Source organism: Platalea leucorodia (assembly GCF_965183815.1).
Source record: "Platalea leucorodia genome assembly, chromosome: 2".
Lineage (NCBI taxonomy): Eukaryota > Metazoa > Chordata > Aves > Pelecaniformes > Threskiornithidae > Platalea > Platalea leucorodia.
In genome coordinates, this window is record NC_138824.1 from 127241828 (window position 1) to 127261791 (window position 19964).

The 19964-nt window shown below is 46.3% G+C and overlaps 1 protein-coding gene across 1 annotated transcript in view; it reads right to left on the reverse strand.

The window, feature by feature from the left end:
* IGSF11 (immunoglobulin superfamily member 11) overlaps positions 1-15382 on the reverse strand; it is a gene marked incomplete at both ends in the record, with an annotated part of 109358 nt that extends 93976 nt beyond the window's left edge. Inside the window, one exon of the mRNA XM_082305038.1 lies at positions 15310-15382. Coding sequence (XP_082161164.1) covers positions 15310-15382 — 73 coding nt within the window. The remainder of the gene's footprint in view (positions 1-15309) is intronic.
* Positions 15383-19964: the final 4582 nt, after the last annotated feature.

Here is a 19964-nt window from a genome sequence, read left to right on the forward strand (position 1 = left end):
CAGGATAAATTTTATGCAATTAATATTCTGAAAGACCTACAAAGAGGAAAGACGACTGCTGGTGCAAAATTCAGAATTCCACTGCCAGCTTTTCCCTGCAGGGTCCTCTCCAGCCCTGGAGCTGGGATCACACAACAGGACATGGAAGAGGACAGGTGGGTGAGGAGCACAGATTGATAAACAGGAATATAGATGGGGAAACACATCAGCCCAGGGCCTCCCCAGTCCTCCCTGCAGCACACACTGCTAGTCCAGCTCCAGTACTCATTTCTTCTGCCCAAGAAGTGTTCTCTCGCCTTCCCGACCATACAGAGCTGAAACTGCCCCATTGATTTCCATGTGTGTGAGATTGGGATCTAAGCCATCACCTAAGGGGCAACAAATGTATCCAGAGGTCCAAAAAGTTCTCTTTGGAAAAAGCCCTCCTCTCAAGTCACTTGCATAAAAGGAGTTGATGGACACCAATGACCACACTTTGCAGGCTTGTCCTTGTGATATATCTGGTCTGGGTTTTGGTACAGAGCATGGCTTGAATGCATTTCTGATCACTGTGGCATAAGAAACATCTTACTCCTTTGAGCCTCTGCTCCAAAGAGGTCATTTTAGCTCTTGCAAGTCAGCAAAACAGTTGCCCTTCCTCACCCAAAAGTCACTGCCTCCTCCTGTGGCTGCCTCCCACACATCATCCAGAGATGGCTTTTTCCTCTTCCCAGCTTCCCAGATCACACTGGCCTGAGCCATCTGTGATCTTCAGCTAGCTACTCCGCTCAACATGCCCATGGGCATCATGGCCCACAAAGAGTTGTTTCCTTGGGACATGAGGCCCTCGCACCCATCCCTCCCTCTGACAGAAGAGTAAAGGCTTCAAAGACATTACTTTTCTTTCCATAAGGTTCATGGAATTAGGTGGGCAGGTACAGGTGAGATACTCACTGCTACGGGGCAAGACCAGGCCATGCTCAACCCGGTACTAGACATAAGAGTCTCCACACAGATCAGCCCGAAGGCACAAATGGGAAGGAGATGAGGTCTCACTGGTTCACAAACCCACAAAACTAATTATTTAACTGTGCTTTGCAGGCAGGCCAACAAAACACCAGCTGCATTACAGAGCTGAAGGGTATATCACATAACTTCAGAAGCTCCTTTCCACAATGTGTAGCCTCCAAAAGATGCACAGAAAAATGTAGACCTTTCCCAGTTTATATTGTTATGACAGCCCTTTAAGATGCTAAAGTAATTCATACCTATTCTTCACAGACCCAGAGAAAGTTCTCCTTTCTGTGAGGGTCATTTTTGTCAAGCATTACTTAATAATTCCAAATTAACTTTTTTTTTTAGAGTGATAAGCCAATAAAAGTACATGGAAAATATTCTGAAATCTGAGAAATCTTGAAAGATATAAATAAAAAAGTAAAACTAATGGCTGGGTTGTTTTTTTTTTTTTTTTTTAGTCCTTCATGTTGTTTTCCCCAATATTTAAGGGAAAAAAGCACAGAATAACATGTGGGAAACTTCAGATGAACTCTCTTGTATTTGATGAAATCAGAAATACTGCAAGCTAGTGCAATATTTATATCATCGCCGCCTCTCCACCATCTGAAAGATGCACTACCCCATAATTGCAGATAAGGAAACAAAATTCTCTCCCATGTTCACTTTCATGAAAGATAAATTTGCTTTGTTCTATATTTTGGGCCCTAATTCAGCAAACCACTTAAACATATGCTGAAGTTCATCATTTACTGCTCTACCACTTACGCATCTACTCAAGAATACGCCTGATGTCAAGCATATGCACAGCACACTGCTGACTGTGGACCTTATATCTTTCTGCCCATTTCTGCAACTGTTCTAATTTAGTGACGTGAATGGACAAGGAAGTAACACATTTTAAGCAATTTTAGCACACGCTGGCAAAAGTGAAATTTGAACTTGCCTACCCACATAAATAATCTGAATAATTATTAAAAAGTAATAGCTGATTCTTGATATCTTTCAGAAACAGCTTAATTCTAACAATTACTTTAAGCTGTCAGGGTACCAAAATACTTTGGCATGAACTTTTGCTCTGCATTAGTGCCGAGCAACCAAACCTGGAGCTGAAATACTGCTCCCCTGGAAAGGAAACAAAAAACCACACCCTGCTCATAAGCATGTGGTGTGTCAAATATTATTTGTGGAAGCTATTCAGTAAGTAATTTGAAATAAGTAAAATGCAAAGAAACCGCAGGATGTTCACAAACAATTTGCAAATAGAAATGGAAGAGGAATTCATTAAATAAATTATCTGCTATAAATTATTGACCTACCTCTAATCTTACTACCACTTAGACTATAAAATTCATGCCATAAAATATACAGGATACATAACAAGGCATCATTAACTTATGCATTTCCCAGTGCTGCTTTATTTTGACTGTCCAGTTATATTATTGCATTAAGACAGTCTTTTATCTTTAATGTACTTTGAGTGTAATAAGTTCGTGTTTTAAAAGCTGAGCTAAGGAGACCTGGTCTGATTTTAGACTGTGATTTGATTTTGAGCTCCAAGGCTGAATAACTCTTCAAATCCGAGAGAAGAATCCAAGCTGTTCTCTGAGCAAAACTAAAACAAACAGAAATCTTACAGTTGGCTAATTTCACGAGTTCCACAATTTGGGTCCCTTTCACATAAATTCACAGTGAGGAGCGGGCATTTTTTTGTGTCCGTCAGGCCACATAGTGAACATTTTCATAATGCAGGAGGCATGCGTCAGAGAGCCAAGGGGTGAGGGGGAGCTAGGAGTAGATCACAGGCAGGGGACAGCAGTGACTCTCCAGGACCCACTGGCTCTGCACTGGATCACAGGGTCAGCAGCATCCCCACCTGAGCCGCTCTTCCCCTCTTGCAGCTGCAAGATGAGTTGCCAGCTGTGCCCTGGCTCTATGGCCAGAAGAAGAAATTCCAGAAAGAAATTTAAAATACAGTATACAATTCTTTTTAGCCATGAAAAGAAAATCCCAGAATGGGTTCTCACTCATAAGCAAGGACAAAGGCAGCTTTTTCATCTTGTTTGTGTCCTGACTTGTTCTAAGTGACAGCCATACTCTGCTATTTGTTTGGTCTCTCAGCAGTTGTTTTATTTTTATACCATATTTGTTTACTTTTAATTAAAATGATGATGATTGTCACTGAATTTCTCTGTTTGTGGAAAACAGATGCAAACTGTGGTTATTTGGTTATGGAGGAAGAGTGTGAAAAAGGGTTCTCACAGTTGTCAAAATAATCTCCCAATTGTCTCCAGAGCAAATGCTATCACTGCTGTTGGCAATGGGTTGCAATTAAATGCTGCACCTCATAATCCATACACCTTTTTACTCCTTGGAAATGAAAGAAGAGTTGGTTTTGCAAAGCTTCGTCATCCTGGACCGACTTGTAGCAGGCTTAGTCCTTGTCCCAGTGGACATCAGGTGCATTTATCAGGCCCCAGCACAGCACAGAGTTGCTACATACAGTGTTATTACACACTAGTATTTCCACAGTACTTATGAGTGCTTTAAAAGACCCTCAGAACAGGGCCAGAGGAGGCAAGGGCATAGGGTCCACTCCCATCAGAGACCTCTTGAAGACTCCAGTCCCAGCACCTGACCCACAGACCTTAAAAGCTAAATAAGCTTTACCACTGCAGTTGCTACATCAGTCACAGGGAGAATAGCTATGGTACTGCTGACACGACTGCTTATTTTCAACATAAATTCACATCAGCTAGGCTGTTTAAAAGGAACCTGAGGGAATTGAGTACTTAATTCCCATAGGTACCTTATAAAATCCCAATTGTAACAGAAAATGCTTTATTTTTTTCTATTTCCAGAGTAAAGCCACAGCATGGGTAGAGAGTGGATAAGGACGAAGGGCTGCATTTGGCCAGATGGAGATTAAGGTTCCCTTGAGCAATGAAGACAATTCTTCAAAATGCAGGAGGACCAGATCCACTCCTCTCTATCGCAGTGCCCTGGCTAGCGCGTCTCCACCATCCATGGCAAAACTCACACAAACAAATTGAAGGCAGGCCAGTCGTGCAGCAGACCATCCTGGGCCTCTCGAGCCAAGCCTGAGTGCTAAGCTATCCCCGGCTGATCTCACAGCAGAACGTGGTGAGGCAAGGCTTCCTCCAAAACACCCTCAAGCCACAGATGGCTTAAGACTGCCACCAGTGTCACAGCCTGCACCCAGTATGTGAACAGGCAGCAAGCTGGAGGCAAGGAAGACAGACATCAATCATGCACAGGCAATCCCCTCCCCAGTGCCACCTCTCCAGGGGTCCTGTGCATGACTCATCATGGAGGTGGCCAAGGCAAGAATGAGAGAAGAACCACATTCAATTTAGTCACTGCAGATTTTCTTTAAGACTCAAAATCAATAACCATCCAGGAGCCACTGCCATGAAAACTCAGGAGGGAAAGTATTCAAGAGGCCACTGACTAAATCAGCGGGCAGGCAGCATGCTCCCATGGAGAAGGCATGGGCTGGCAGTCAGGAGATGCAAGCTCCAACCCCAGGTTGGCCATGGAAATCCTGCATTACCATGGGCAAGGCACTTCCCATCTCGGCCTCAGTTTTCCCATCAGTTGCATGATGATCTAGATAACATGGGTGTTACCCGAGTCAGTGGAGAAAAAGATTATACAAAGATGAGCACTAAAAACGTGGGTGAGTGGAGTGCAGCATAGATATGAAAGGTTCTGAAAAATATGTGGGCCTCCTTCATGCTCCTCATCTCCTTTTACAAAGTGGTTACTCAAAGCAAAAATAATATACCCTTCCTACAAAGGTAGCACACATCAGACATACATTTAGATCACTGTGCAAACAATTATGACTTCTGTCCAAGGCAGGAAAACGGTACCCTGTGCTACGGAGGGGAAAAAAGATGAAGGCATCCGAAGTCACCCTGGAGCAAAGAAAAGTAAAGGATCCAGATCTCTGGGACAGATTCAGCTGTGGTATACACACTGATGCTAGCCACACTCAAGAAGGTCAGGCGTAAATGGCAAAGCTCTCACGAGCCTGATCTGGAGGTCCATCAGGTGCTGGGTGGATACAGGACAAGCACTCATCTTCCTGTATGTCAAACAACTCATTTCAAACCCCCAAACAAACATTAGGACACTGCAGCAGAAGCAACCCCCAGGAAGGACAAAACAAAACACCTTTTCAGTCATTTTATTTTGCAGATTTTTTGGCTTGCTTAAGCTATCCCCCTTGCCCAGCTGAGGGTGCCACATGCCCTTTTTCCTTGCCCAGAAGACATCAATCTGTCACTAGGGCCACTCACTTGTCCCTGACCCCCAACATGTGCTTTCTACCCCTTCTGCTTGCTCGGAGGATGGACATGGCAGCACAGAGACCCAGTAGCAGCAGGAGGGAACAGAGCCCAAATCTCCTGATCCCCAGTGCTCACAACAACAAAAAAAAAAAAGGAAAAAGCAAAAAAAGAAGCTCCCCCCACCTCCCCAGCACCTGGTTTCTCCCTTACATGCATAGCATCACTGCTGCTGAATTGCAGCCTCAGATAAAGGAAAGAAAGAGGCCCAAAAGGCAGCTAGGAAACCCACCGTCCATTGGCTTCCCTCCACGCCAGGCGAGCGGGCTCCTTCTGCTGCAGTGACTTGGCAAGCGCACCTCGCTCTGACTCAGCACCTCGCCGGCATCTCCTGTCAGTTATTCCCACAAACTGCTGACGCCGGAAGGGCTATTCGCAATTAGGATGCAACACAAGCTGGTGGTGGTGGGATGCCTCAGCTCCCCCCCTTCACCTGCAGCAGTCCCCTCCACTTTAGCCCTCTGGCTCAGGGCTGGAGCTCCCAGGGAGGGTGAAGGGGGGGGTAGTGCAAAAGGGCTGGAGGATGGGGATCAGGGTGGGTGGGGGAAGCCTGCCCATATTGTACCTATTCTGTGGTTAAACAGACAACTGCTGTCAATGTGGCAGCTGAAATGCAGTCTTACCAACAAAAAAAAAATAAAAACAGCCACTGGGAACAGGGACAAGAGCAGCAAGAACAGATGAGACTATGCAAAAAAGCTACTGAAGAACTAACACAGAGTATTCCCCAAAGAACAAGCAAAACACAGCCTTGCTGCAACTCCATGCAGCTGAGAAACACAAGCCTACCCTATGCGTCTGAGGCATTTTCAGCATAGGAGAGGGAGGCACTGATTGCGAATAAGTCCCATAACAGGGGCCCAGGGCACACCAGCTGTTTCAGGGGCAAAAGGAAGGGCTGCCCTTGACAAGCCAAGGACATGACGATTCTGCAGACAGACTGAGGCTATTCTGTCCCTCTGCCAAGTAGCCAAGGTCCTCTCAACCTCTCCAAGCCGCTAGCTCCCAACACACAGCCAGAAAGCCAAGCAGGCTTGCAACCTAGCAGCTCCACAACCAACAGATGTTCAGACATCAAACCCCATCAGACAGTGAAGTTCACACACACACTCAGCTATGGAAGTAGCCCAGCAGCCACACAAGCCCAGCAGCACCCTGCAGAAGCCCTCCAGCACCTCCTCTTGCAGGGCTTCACTAAAACAACAGGGTCTGCCACCCACCCTTCTCCTTCCCCAAGGGTCACGGTGGGGTTCAGGCCCCCTCATCAGCACAGGCAGCTAAACGCAGCAGAGTGAGCAATGCACAGGAGCCAGTGGGAGCGAGAGTGTTCCCTGCAGGAGCACCTAGGGACCTTTTAATCAAGAAGCTGGACTGTATTTTCTGAGATACCACTTCAAAAACAAGCATTTCATAGAGTGCAGATCATGCTGATAGACCACACAGGAACACAGGTTGGTGCAGGCAGGTGTGAAGCTGGAGCAAGACTCCGAGGAGCACTTCATGTTTGATGCTGAAGCCTTTAGTGAACCATTCCCTACAACATGATGCAACAACCACTTTATACAGTGCAGGAAAGGGATGAAACAGCCATGCTAACCAATGGTTAAAGTGTCCAACGTGTCTCTTAGTCCATGGTCCCACAGCTGCAGAATTCAGAGTAATGCCCTGCCTGGAAATCCAGCATGGGCAAAAGGGTGGAGACATCGAACTGCAAGATGAGTAATGCACAGAACCCATCTAGATAGCCAAGGCTGAAGAGGGAGAAAAGTTAACCAAAAAACAAATCTCACTACAGCAACCTGGATTTACCAAAGGCCCTCTAATCAGGAAGGGAATATCTACTGCACAGCACAGAGGGGAAGGAAAGGAACAAAGTCAAAGAAAACAGCAAAAAAATGGTGACTTCAGCAACATGTGCAGGAATTAGCTAAGTGTCACAGCAGGTTACAATTTTGCAGCATCTTAAAGAGCGTAGGGAGGGCTGGGAACAGCCAGTCCCAGGGCACTCAGAAGCTAAAACACTGCAATTGATGCAAAGACCAACCTGAGTCACAAAGTAACGGTGACCGCTACATAATCAAATTTAACATCCCTGTGAGAAAAACAGTACCAGAACTTTGCATCGCACCTCTTAAACATTAGAAAAGACTATTACAAGCAAAAATGCTCAAAACAGCCTAACTCCAAAAGCAGGGGAATTAAAGTTGTTACACTGTACAGTGGTGTGTTGAAGCAATCTCAGTATCGTCACTGAAAAGGTACCCGGTGCCCCTGAACAAAACACTGCTGAGAAGAAAGCAAGCACATTGTGTGGTCAAACAAAAGGAACAAGAAGTCATTCAGCCTAAGAAGTTGCTTCATAAGATGGTAGCTAGGAGGGCTGAGAACAAAATTGAAGGCCAAATTGCAAAAGTCAAAAAACAATCACTTCAGTATATTCAAAGGACAAGTTGAGAACTGCTGAACAGTAGGAGAATGACATTTCTCAAGTGGCTGTGCTGCTAGCAAAGACACACAAGCTCTTGCTAAGTCAGGTGTTTCTTGAAGTTAGCAATGCTTTCCTTAAAAGAGGGTACAGGCTAACTTGGAAGTTGCCGCAGGGATTTGTTAAGCTGGTGAAGTTTCCTAAGCCCCTAAAAGTACACAACAGGAGACAAACCAGCTTGATCTCTGCTCACAGGAACTTGCGCCCCTTCAATCCACTCAAATTTTGGAAGGAAAAGGACAGGACTAAGTGATTAATTTCCAGTTACTTTGAAGCACGCCTGCTAAGCCATTCTGGGCAGGATGCCAGTTTGGTGCCAGCCCTGTCCCCTGCTTGCCTGGGGTGGGAGACCACCCCCCCTTGCCTCCCCCCCAGATAGGGTTCATACCGAGTCCAGAGCTGCTGCCCCACCACTCGGTGCCCAGGTTCGGAGGCGTGGGAGCCCCTCTCCCCCTGCCCTTGCTTTGGCCCTGATTACAAGGGATTATCCCCAGGTTTCATACCAGCTCTGGGGTGGTTTAATCTATTCCTTAATATCTGGAAATAAGACAGGGAGCTGGCAAAGTGATTTGGGCTGGCTGAGACAAAAGAAGATTGAGAGAGACTTCGAAGGGATCTGACAAAGCTCAGCAAGTGGGCAGCAGAATGCAAGATGAAATTCAACATTACCAAAGGGACAGTAATAAGAACTTGAGAGAATAATCTGAACTACTCATATACCATGGGGCTCTAATTCAAATGTAATCACTTGAGGAAAATATCTTGGTATCACTGTGAACAGCTCAGTGAAAACATCTGTTCAACATACAATGGTGGTCAAAAAAGCAAGCAAGCTGTTAGGGTGTCTAAGGCAGAGGCTGAAAAGGATGCTGGAAGTATTAAAATGCCACTGTGAATACTGACAGTGGCATCCTCAGCTAGAATTGCTGTGGTTACTTCTGGATGGCATACCTGAAAATACAGAAGGCACAGAAAGGTTTCATCATTCACCGGTCAATAACACTTACTGGTCAAGCACAGTTAAAATCAGTACAATTTAATCTGGAGAGGAGCTAGGTAGAAAGAAATTATCAAATGGTATGAAGAAGTGAACCAGGTGCTTCTAGATTTTTTTTTTTTTGAGAGAAAGACAAAAGGTTGTTCAATACAACTGAAGGGCAGGAAATGTGACCAGACATAAGGAAACTATTATGATTTTCCTTTTCTGTTTTTGCTTTTTCTGCTTATTCTAAACACAGCCTATAATTAACTACCAGGAATGATTAGCCCATGTTATTGTAAAGTCAAGAGCTCAGCAGAAATCACAGAGGCCTGCACATTTGTAAGGATACTGGGAACATCCACAGATATGTCAGGTAGAATGAAAAAAAAAAAAAAGAGAGAAGAAAGAAGGAAAAGAATAAAGTATAGCAGCACTACACCCTCATGCTTCCAGGCATTAGCCAACTTCTAATTAACGAGGATTAGGAAGTAATCTCCCAGTGGGCATGCAGAGAGGGTGTACCAACCCACTTGCTCCTGGCAGATGCCGTTAAGACGCCAGGCAGGGGAAGAGCTGAGCCTGGGCAGCCCACCAGCAGCCCATGCCGTTCGGGAGGCTGGGGTCTGGGGGCCCAGTGGGACTGCACACCAGTCATCGTCATCCCATCCCATCCCCCCCCCCCCCAACTGAAGAGGCTGCAAGAGCAGGCACAGTTACCCCAGCTCTACCTCGCTCCTGGCGAGGGGGGAAGTTTCGCATCTGTTACTTTGCAAGCAGAGGGGGCTTCCCTGAGAAAAGGAGAGGGAATGGACATTTTTTTCACTCTGCATTGCTAGGAGGAATACATATGACTTAGTTCATTTTATTGCAAGGAAGTGGAGCATAGGCACCTCCCGAAATTAAGAGAAAAATTAGCTTGAGTAGGCTTTGAAGTCCAGAGCAATACATACACCGACCTCCTCCTAGGGCAACCTGTAGCACTGGCATGGCACCAGCCTCCTCTCTGCTAAATGTTTGGTACCAATTGCTCACTGTGGGAGTTTCGGCACCCCCCCCATTGAAGCACCCAGCGTTGGCCACACCACTGCAGATCAACAGTCTGACCTGACCCAGCACTGCTTAGAGAGGTCGCTGCAGAAACACGCATTGTAAACAGTGTGTCATACGCCCCCGCAAATGACATTCCTGGCTTCAGCATTTTGAGTAAAACCAAAGACTAGATGTAATCAAGTGGAGTTCAGACATCAGCTTTCTCCTGCTGATGCTTGTGAAACACAATCTAGCTCATGTTCTCGTAGCTAGGTTGACACATGAGGATGTGACAAAAAATGCACAAGTTTTTATCCCTAAGTAAGCAATCTGATCAATCTAATACCAAAATTACACTTGAAATTAACCTCATGCAGATATGCAAATGCACAAGTACTGCTGTGCTGCCAGGAGGAGAGCTACAGCTCTGCACGTGCACCAGTGATAGAGGCTGAGCTCGATCTGCCAGTCCTGTTCTGACTTCTCCAGCGACTGCTCCAGAAGGGTAAACAAAGATTAACAAGGAGGCTGTGTTCCTTAAATAGAAACTTCTCTTATTTCATATGCCATATTCTGCTTCTTTTGGTGCAAACAGCATTCTACAGCATGATGAATACGGAAAGGACACAGGCAATGCCATGTAAGTGTACATGGTGTTTGCAGAGATGAGTCAAGATGGCAAAAATACTGGACGGAGACTGTGCACAGATACCACCAATTGCTGCAAGTTGGTTTTTATCACTGCCATTGTTAAATGCCCTGTAGAAATAAAAAATAGCAACCACTAAGGCTTTTACTGTAGATACTTCCACTAAACCAAACCTAATCAAACGTGAGATGTTTTGTACCGTCATAACTGTGTTTCAATAGAAACACAGGGGAAGTTGTAAGAAATACAGAAACATCCAACTTAAGCATCTTTGGGATGAAAAGTTTTGACTTTTCACATGAAAATATCTTTTTATTTGGGGTATTTTTTTGATGTTGTAATAATACAATTCCACAAAGAAACACAATATTGGTTGACCTAAGATGGGAGTCCTCAAAAAAAATTTCCTTTCAAAACCATCACAGCATTTAACTTCTATTTCCATTCAGAATGAAGCCAAAATCGTCAATCCTGATGAAACAGAACACTTGTCCTCAGCCCAGCTCAAGCAATGAAAAAAAGGCAGAAGCCAGAATGGACACAAGTGACCTCCAAAATGAGAGATGAAAACAGATAAGAAAAAAAACTCAAAAGTTCACTGTGCATAATTAATAATATCATGCTTTCTCCTTGGTGCATAAGACATGAAACATTTGTGAGAGAAAAGCAGGGTGGCATATGACTAGGAACCCCACAATTGTGGCTTCTCTAAAGAGGCTGGGCAGATGTCCCACCTGACAGCAGGCAAATCATTTCATCTCTGTACACTTCAGTTTTCCATGCTATAAATCAAACTGACTGCCCTCACAAAGTAAGTTTGGAGACTCTCAATTAATGTTCGTAAATGACTGTGCAAACACAAGGTACTATTAACCAGGGAACTGTCTTTGTTACACTACTGTCTGTTAAACAACCAGGAGCTAAATTTCTGTCTGAACATTTACAAAAGGGAAAGCAGCCTTAATGCCCCGTAATGAGAAAACTACAAAGACTAGGTTTTCAGTGCATGCACTTCTCCTTGAAATAAACTGTGTTAAAAGCACTTTACTTAAAAAGCACAATGACAGTAGCATCCTGCTAAATATAGATGACTCACCACAATTTAGTAGTGAACATCCCTAAAGAGTACCATTACAGTATTGCTTAACCTGCTGCATAAATTTAAGCATTCTCCTGTGGTTACAGTTTGGACCAAGACACTCAGGACTACTACCAGCATCCACTGACCTTCACCCGGTCACGAAGCCTCTCTGAGCCTCACTTTCTCCATCTGTACGGTTGGTATAATAATAAAAACTCATCTCCCCAATGAAGGCAGGAAAAATGATTTCTAAGTTTCTTAATGAGCTGTTTATACCACACTTTGTATATCCATACTACTACTGAGCAGCTAAATATAGCTGTTCTCGAAGCACTTCAAGATCCCTCAGAGAAAAGAATCTTACAAAAGAAAATTGGGTTTTAGGCAATACTGAAGAAACAAAGATAAAGAATCAGTTTCCAAAATAAGGGAGGGATGTCCACTTCAGAGACGCAAGTAGTGGTTAATGCATCTGTGCCTTCCACTGGAGACCAAGGTCAGGCTGTGAGCAAAATGATTTATCTACACATCACAAAGCCACACAGCTTGACACAAATGGCAAATCTGTTCCAAAAAAAAAAAAAACCCAAACGCATAAGCATGGATGAGCAAGGGACTGCCACAGTCCTCTCTTGCTAGGGCTGAGGCCCTGATGCAGGGCTGGGAAGGATATGGGGGCTAACACAAGGGTGCTGCAAGGCTGAACCACAGTTTCAGCTGTGGTAACCTCAGGCTGCCCAGAGGGTGACTTCAGGTGAGGACTGGAAAAGTTGTGTGAGAAGCTGCAGACCTGCTGTTGCATGGATGCACTGCTGCCAGGTGCACACGCACACACACCTCCTACCCTGATCTTGCAAGATCCAGCTGCAACGGACTGTAACACACCGACATCTCACCTGTTGCGATACTATATCACAGGATCCAAACACCACACAGTTAAAAAGTTGGTTCTGCAGTTTAGCTGTACCCCGATGTGTGATTTCTAACACATTTGACAATTTGCAGTATGTTATTTCTGGCTACATAGCAGGATTGATTTGCAATCACAGGTTTGGTTTCAAAGCTCTAAACAGAATTCCCTCCTATCTTTCCTTAAACTTCTCTAGGGAGCCTGAAAAATATTATTTCTGCAAAAGTTATTGTGCTCATAATGCTTTGGAGGGAAAACAGACACTGCCCCTGCCCCAGGAGCATTAAACATGGATATTATGGGCCCAAAGAAAGCAGTCATCTAGCTCCAGTTAAAAAGAATCATTGCTATTCTACAAATTGCAAAACAACGTAAGAAAATGGGACTATAATACTTGATTGACATTCCACTACCAAGTTGGACTGTATTTTATCACAGGCATAAAGTGTGAGAATGACAAAATGACCTCCAGGGACCGTTTGTCCCCACCACTTTACATTTGTTTGGCATTAAGTATTTCTTCTGTTTATACACTCTTACAGTTTCTGATCCTTTAACTTTTAAACCTTTCACCTTTTATTAGGCATCGCTTCGCATATGACACCGCCATTTTTCTTCTCTATCCTCTAAACCAATCTAAAGCCTCAAAAAGGAAAAAAAAAATCACTCTTCCTAGCCAGACTTGGCAACCCAGAGCAGAAATATGCTTACTGATCTTCCGCAAATGTTGTTCAGAAAAAACTCTCCCACTTTTATTTCAGCTTTCATGAGTGTATATCTGTTCCTTATACCGTATCAGGGTTTTCTTTTCAAATTCAAGAACAACCGAAAATATGGCCATACTGTGTAACACAAGAGTAACTGAGTACCACAGCTATTTTCATCTACTACCATCTTCTAAAGGCTTTTCCTAAGACAAAAAGGAAAAAAAAAACCACCAAGCTTGAGACACAGGTGGTTCCTTTAGGTAATCTTTAAGCCTTAAAGGAAAGCACATGAAAAAGTATTGCCCTATTGCAGATGAATATTTCATGGAAAGGTGTGTTTCTGTGCCTCATTATCTCCATTGCCATTGTCCCCACATGCCCTCAACCAAAAAAAGAAAATTAAATATTGAGTCAATCTTTTTGCCTAAAGAGATAATTAAACACCCCTTTAATTTTAACCTAAAATCTGGTTATGCTATATGTTTTTGCAAGGATATCACATAACAGAAACACTTTATCCCTTACATGCCTCTAACTGCAGTAGGCACAGTAACTTCCTAGCCAGTTACACCTTTGCAATGTCTGCAGACAAAATTGTGGCAACAAGAACCTAAAAGTCATTGAACTCACTTTCCAAACTGGGAAAAGTTCAACAAGTGAACACACAGCATGAAGTGTGAAACAGCTGAGATTATTTCTTTCAATTAAATGCTAATAAACTTTTTTTTCCATAATTCATCTCTTTGAAGTCAGCAGGTGCAATTTCCATTTAACACATGCAACTCGGGCTCCCAAAATGTTTTCTGAGGATGGGGCTCAGAGTGCTTTCGGGGCTGAGGCATTTGTGAGAAGTTCACCTTGTCCATCACAAGACTTGTTTCTCAGCAGGTCCTGGGCAGGGAGGAATGGCCTGCTGCGCCTCGCAGGGCAGCAAGAGCCAGGCACAGCTACCCAAGCAAGAGACTCCATCCAGATCCAGACCGCAAGGAAGTTTCATCCAGACTTTGCTGAGAGGTCTCTGGTCTTCTTATGGGAGATCCCGTCATTTCTTACTGTCCTCCTACGCTCTCAGGGATCACTTGCAGCAGGTCTCCCAGTTTCCCAGCTGCAGAGGTGGCCAGCAGCAGTGCCCAGCTGGCTCAGCAGCGCTGTGCACTGCTCACTACTGAGCGGACCTCTGCAAAACTAGTTGGTGGACCTCTGCACAAATGAGCAGACCCGAGGGAAAATTACCTTGTAGACAACCTCAGCAAAACACAGCTGAACAGGGCCGCTCTAGAGTTTGGCATTACTTGAAAGAAGCCATCACCACCTGATCAACAGATGAGTCTCACATTTTGCACTCTGTAGCTCCTTCTGTTGCCCTTATCACAGCATCTCCTAGTGCTCTCCAGCAATGCACCGAGCAACGTGAGTAGCATCTGTCACATGCAATTTGTTCCCTCTCCACACCGAGGACCGGGGTACGCACCTTATTTCAGGAGGGCTTCTGGGGGTGGGAGCTGATGGAGTCGTTTGGGTCTCTCCACACCCCCAGGGGCAGGCACTTATCTTAGAGCTGAAGGAGCCTGCCACACGCCTGGGAGGAGAAGGCAGAGGGGACTCCTGGGTGACAGAGGGCTCTGGGCAACCTGTCACCATCTCTGCAGAAAGTTCCCTGCTGCCTCAGGGCCTGAAGGATAGATCGGAGTTTTCCTTTCCATCCAGGTGAGGTGGGTGGAAAGGGGCTAGGCCCAGACAACTAAGCATGACATGAAGCCCAGTTTAAAGCAAGTTTTACAGCACCGTAAAGGAAAAGGAAAAAAAAAGCATAGAATAATAGTGAGAAGGATGGTGCAGGGGAGGCAGCAAGAGGAGCCGAGCGGAGCAGCGCTCCTTCCCCACGCCTGCCTGGCAAAAGCGCTCACCCGCCGCCGCATTTCCGAGCATCACCGATGGGACCGCAACCAAAACTTCCCCACGGGCGGGGCACGGCCGTGGGGTCGGCGACGGGGATGGGGCGGGCGGGGGGGCCCCCCGCCCGCCCCATCCCCGTCGCCGACCCCACGGAGAGGGCACGGCCGTGGGTACCGCTCCCCGCTCCACCCGTGCGGCACTCACCTCGCAGGGCCAGGAGCGCAGCCAGGGCTACCGGCACCCACCTCCCGCCTCCTCCGGGCCGCCGCCGCGTCATGCCGGGCTGAGAGCGGGTCACCGAGCCCTGCTTTTCCCCGCAGGTTGATGCCGGTGTTGTTGCCGCCGTCCCGGGACCGATCGCCCGCTTACGGCGAGGCTCCGCCGTGCCCCAAGCCCCGCTCGCCCGGGGAGGGCGGCAGAGGAGGCGGCCGGCCCGAGAGCGCAGCCTGGCGGCCCCGAGCCGCCCCCGCAACCCGCCGGGCTGCGGTTCTCACCCCCCGCACGGCACAAGCGCGGCCCGTCCCAGCACGCAGAGCCACAACCCACCACCCTCCTTCCCCGAGCGGGCCACCTCCAAAATCAGGTGCTCCCCCACCACCACCCCGCCGCATCCGTAGGGATGCTACGCAGGGCAGGGTGAGGAGTCCCCGGTCCAGCACCAGGCTGGAGATTGCACCCCCGCAGCTTCTCCGGATCATCGCGGGGGGCTTCTTCCTACACCGCATGGAAGCAGAGGGTGGCAGCACACAGAAAATGATTTGGGACGGGCTGCATGGGACCAGGCGCTGCTGCAGTGCACAGTATAAACATTGCTGGCTTGTTGTTCAAAGGCATAGAATCATTAAGGTTGGAAAGGACCTCCGAGATCATCGAGCCCAACCTGTTAACCTAACTGCCTGGTCCACCTCTAAACCATAACTCTGCTATTCAGGAGAGTGCAAGACATGAGTGTTCAGCAGCCCTAAAAATCAGACTCCTCTGAAGGGAGTAAGGCAGTTCTTGGAGTCAGGGTCCCACAATACTACATAGCACAAGAATAGCCAAGAAGGGTGTCATTTAGGATCAAGAGCTTAAGTAATTGCAGTCCTTAAGGCTACACAGAAAAAAAAAAATCAGTCCATCAAAATAAAGCACGCTAGACATCAAGCATGAATGTAGAGGGTGGGAAGGAAGGAAAGGAGCCCTTCACAAATTTAGGGTGATCGTTTGAGGAAAGGCTCAAAGCGGAGAGCTCACACTGACTGACTCCTTCCACATGCCCAGCTCCCTGTCCAAGTCTGACCACATTAGTTTTGCTTTGTGAAAATAAGCAGTTTGGTTAGGAAAATCCTCTAACGATTCTGCAAAGTGTACGATTAGCTTCATTCCCCTGCCCAAAGTTTGCTCCAAAGTATAGCCATGCAGCCTTTGCATCCTGCAGGCAGCCAATCCACCTTGCAAAGCTTCTCCCTACTTCGTCCCAGCCAGAGGCTCTGGGAGCATCCCCATGCCCAGCCTACTCTATTCCTCAGCACCTCTCAGGTTTCTGCCTCCCCAGTCACCTCAAAAGCTGCATTGACCCTTTATGTGTCTGTGTTCCCACTGAGAAAGTGGGAGCTGCACCTGGGAGCAAAGAAGACACGGAAAAGCGTCCAGGGTAGCAGAGCAGAAACAATCAAGAAACAAAAAAGGTAAGCTGGTGCCTGTGGAAACAGTAAGTGGGAAACTGGCTACCATCTAACCAGCCTAGGCTAAGCTCTGCCTTGCCCAGCATCAAGCTTTGGCACCCTTTACCAGAGGAATAGGTAAAAACATCACCCCAGCAGTCCGGGTTTACTGATTTTCTTGGTTCCAGAAAAAAAAAAAAATACTATGTGAGGCGCAATGGCTGACCTGTCCTTATCAGGCAGCAGAACTCCTGCTGACTCCCACGTGGGCTGGGATTTCATTCAATGAGGGGTGGCACAACAGAGCAAAAAGGCACTGCGTGGTCATTCAGGGGGTGTAGCCCCAGTCTCTTTCCAGGTCTGTCAGGTGCCTGCTGCACATCCTCAGGCATCAAACCTGAGAACGTGGACAGTCTCATAGGACTAGTGCTCCACTCCAGCCCTGCCATGGGCAGGCAGGCTAAGAGATAGTTTTGCTCCATTAAGGAGCCAACTCTTGGCAAAGGCTCAAGCAGCTGAAGCATAACACTTCATGGGAGCACCAAAGGAAGAGTCATAGCCCAGTCGTCTCCCTCATTCTCCAGCAACATGGGGACTGAAGTCCTCTCAGACTCCCTCAGATCACTTCTTTCCTTCAGCTGACCTGCTGTATTTTTTCATCTAGAAAAATGCAGCAGCTCCAGGAGACCCCCATCGTTGTGGGTATGTGCGGTGACCACCTGGAGGAATGCAATGAGTACGTCCACACTCCTAACCACAATGAAAGCCCATGAATGTTTCTTGCCAACCATAACCTCCTTCACCAAAGTCAAGTGCAGAGAGCACAGAGCACACTGGGCACAGTGGCCTGCCGCTACCCTTACTCCTTCAGATAACCTCTGGGGATGAAAAGATGTAAAGACAAATCAAGTAAAACCACAAAAAAATTGCATATTCTCCCTCAGACTGCCACACTGCCTTCCTGATCTGCCAAGTCTTGGAAGCTCTCTTGACCTAATGGAAATAAGTGTGGGTTTTTTAGTATAAGGACACACTGCATTTGGCAAATGCCATCCCAGCTCGCCTTGGACTGTTCCTTGCATCCTGCTGTGCATCAGCTGGCAGGTAAACAGCAAAGATCAGTTCACCCTGTACAGTGGCTGAATTAATGTGCTTCCTAAAGAGCGCGGTGAGCATAATGTGAACCAAGGGCTTGGTGGTCAGAGAAAGCATTTCTGCTCAGAATGGACCCAAACGACTCCCTTCTGACCCAAGCTGGTAGGAGCAGGGAGTATTTTAATCACCTTTAGGATCTGGTCACCATAGCAGATACTATGTCATACCTGCATAACACAGTGACACAGCAAGTGACTTTAGCTGCTTCTTGCAGCAACAGCAAGAACAATGTGTGGCCACGCTCCAGAAGGATGGAGCAGCCACAGGGAATAATAATCTTCAGATGCACCAATCAGTCCTCTCACCCTGGCTCCCTCTCCACCTTCCCACCACTTCCAAAAATAGCTTGCAGATTGTACAGAAAGGACGTGGACGAGGAGATATTGTTCCTGGAACTCTGAATTTCTACTTGAGTTGCCCTTGAGCCTTTCCCAAAATACTAGGCTTATGCCAACCATTTATTCAGTCAGTGCAGCACACTCCAGCCGGTTAGATGCCGGAGCTACAAGCAGACATATATTTGCTGCTCCAGCAGTCTATTTTCCCACCAGCGAGTGTCTATACCTCTTCCTTGGCACTGATGGAATAGCACATCATGGCTTGAGGAGATACTTTTGCAATATCCCAACCATCAGATGCTGGCAGGTGACCACTGCAGGACTCAGTTGTGTTACATTGCTTGCAAGAACAGACATGGGATCCTTAAACTGAATGGTCAAGATATTTGCCAAGACTTTACACGCTAGGCTGGACAAGGACAGAAAGAGAAAAGTGAAACCACTCCCACCTGCTTTTTCTTTTGAAAGAATTATGATGAGTAATGCAATTCTCATGTCTCAGGGAAAAACATCTTTCTGAATCAAATTTGAGAAGGCAGCTTTTTTTTTTTTCCTTTTCCCTTAACATAGCTCTGAAAAAAAAACAGTGGGGATGCAGTTGGGTTCAAGAGTTGCAATAGATGCCAAGTCTTACATCACCTTTGCTGTCTCCCAGCTTGTTACTGGGTCATCTATTGTCAGATGGGAATTTATTGAAGGTGACATTGGTTACAAATTGATCAAAATCAGCTTCAGTGAAGTGTTCTTCCAAGATATAAAGAGATGGATAAAATTCACTCAGTTGTTCATTAATAACTTCAGTCTGTGGAATTGGTTATCTTCTTTTGACAGAGGAAATAGAGTTTGCAGATTGAACTGTTTTAATACTATCCGAGAAAAAAATATGACAGAGCTTCAGAGATACAGAGATAGATAATTGGGTGTACCTTTTCAATAAAAGAATTAAAACAAAACCCTAGATTTATTTTGATGATGTATACAAAATAGATGTCACTAACCAGAAGAAAAAATAGCAATACTCCTGTCAACTCATCTATCCCAGGAGATTTTTTTCATCCTAGCCACAGGGATGGTTATGTGGGAATACTGTCCCAAGTACAAAGGTTTGTGCTTTTGAAAGCCTGCATACTGGAATCAGCAGGAGCCTCGGACCTGGGAGAGGTGGGTATTTACTAGTTTACTCTCATCAGCCCTCACTGTCCAGAGTCAGGCGCAGTCCAACACAGGCACCGTGAGTCTGATGCATTGCCAATGTAGGCTTTCAGGCAAGTGCTGCCCGTGTGCCAGTCAGGATAACCTGATCCCTGCCACAGCAATAACATCTGCTTGTATGTTGGCCACGTAGCGAGACCTCGGGAATATCCAAGTAGAACCAGCCCTAAAATAACAGGCAAATTTCCATACTCCTTTGATGCCAGATGCAGGAGCAGATTTGCTCAGGTGGTTAGGTGTACTTTCAAACTTCTCAGTGCTGAAGTAGACCACTGCGCTGTTTCTTTCTCCAAGGCTGCTTTGACCCACACCTCAAGAGCCATCTCTCTCTGCCTGTCCCCACTTCATGGGAAGGGAGCCATACAGCCAAGCTTTACAAGCACCCAGGAGCTGGGCTGATGCACTGCTTCCCCTAGACCTTCCCAGCCTTGTGGGCACACTGGTTTGTCTGGTTTCTTCATCACAGGCATGTAGTACCTGCGACAGACCAGCTTGGCTTAGTGCACTG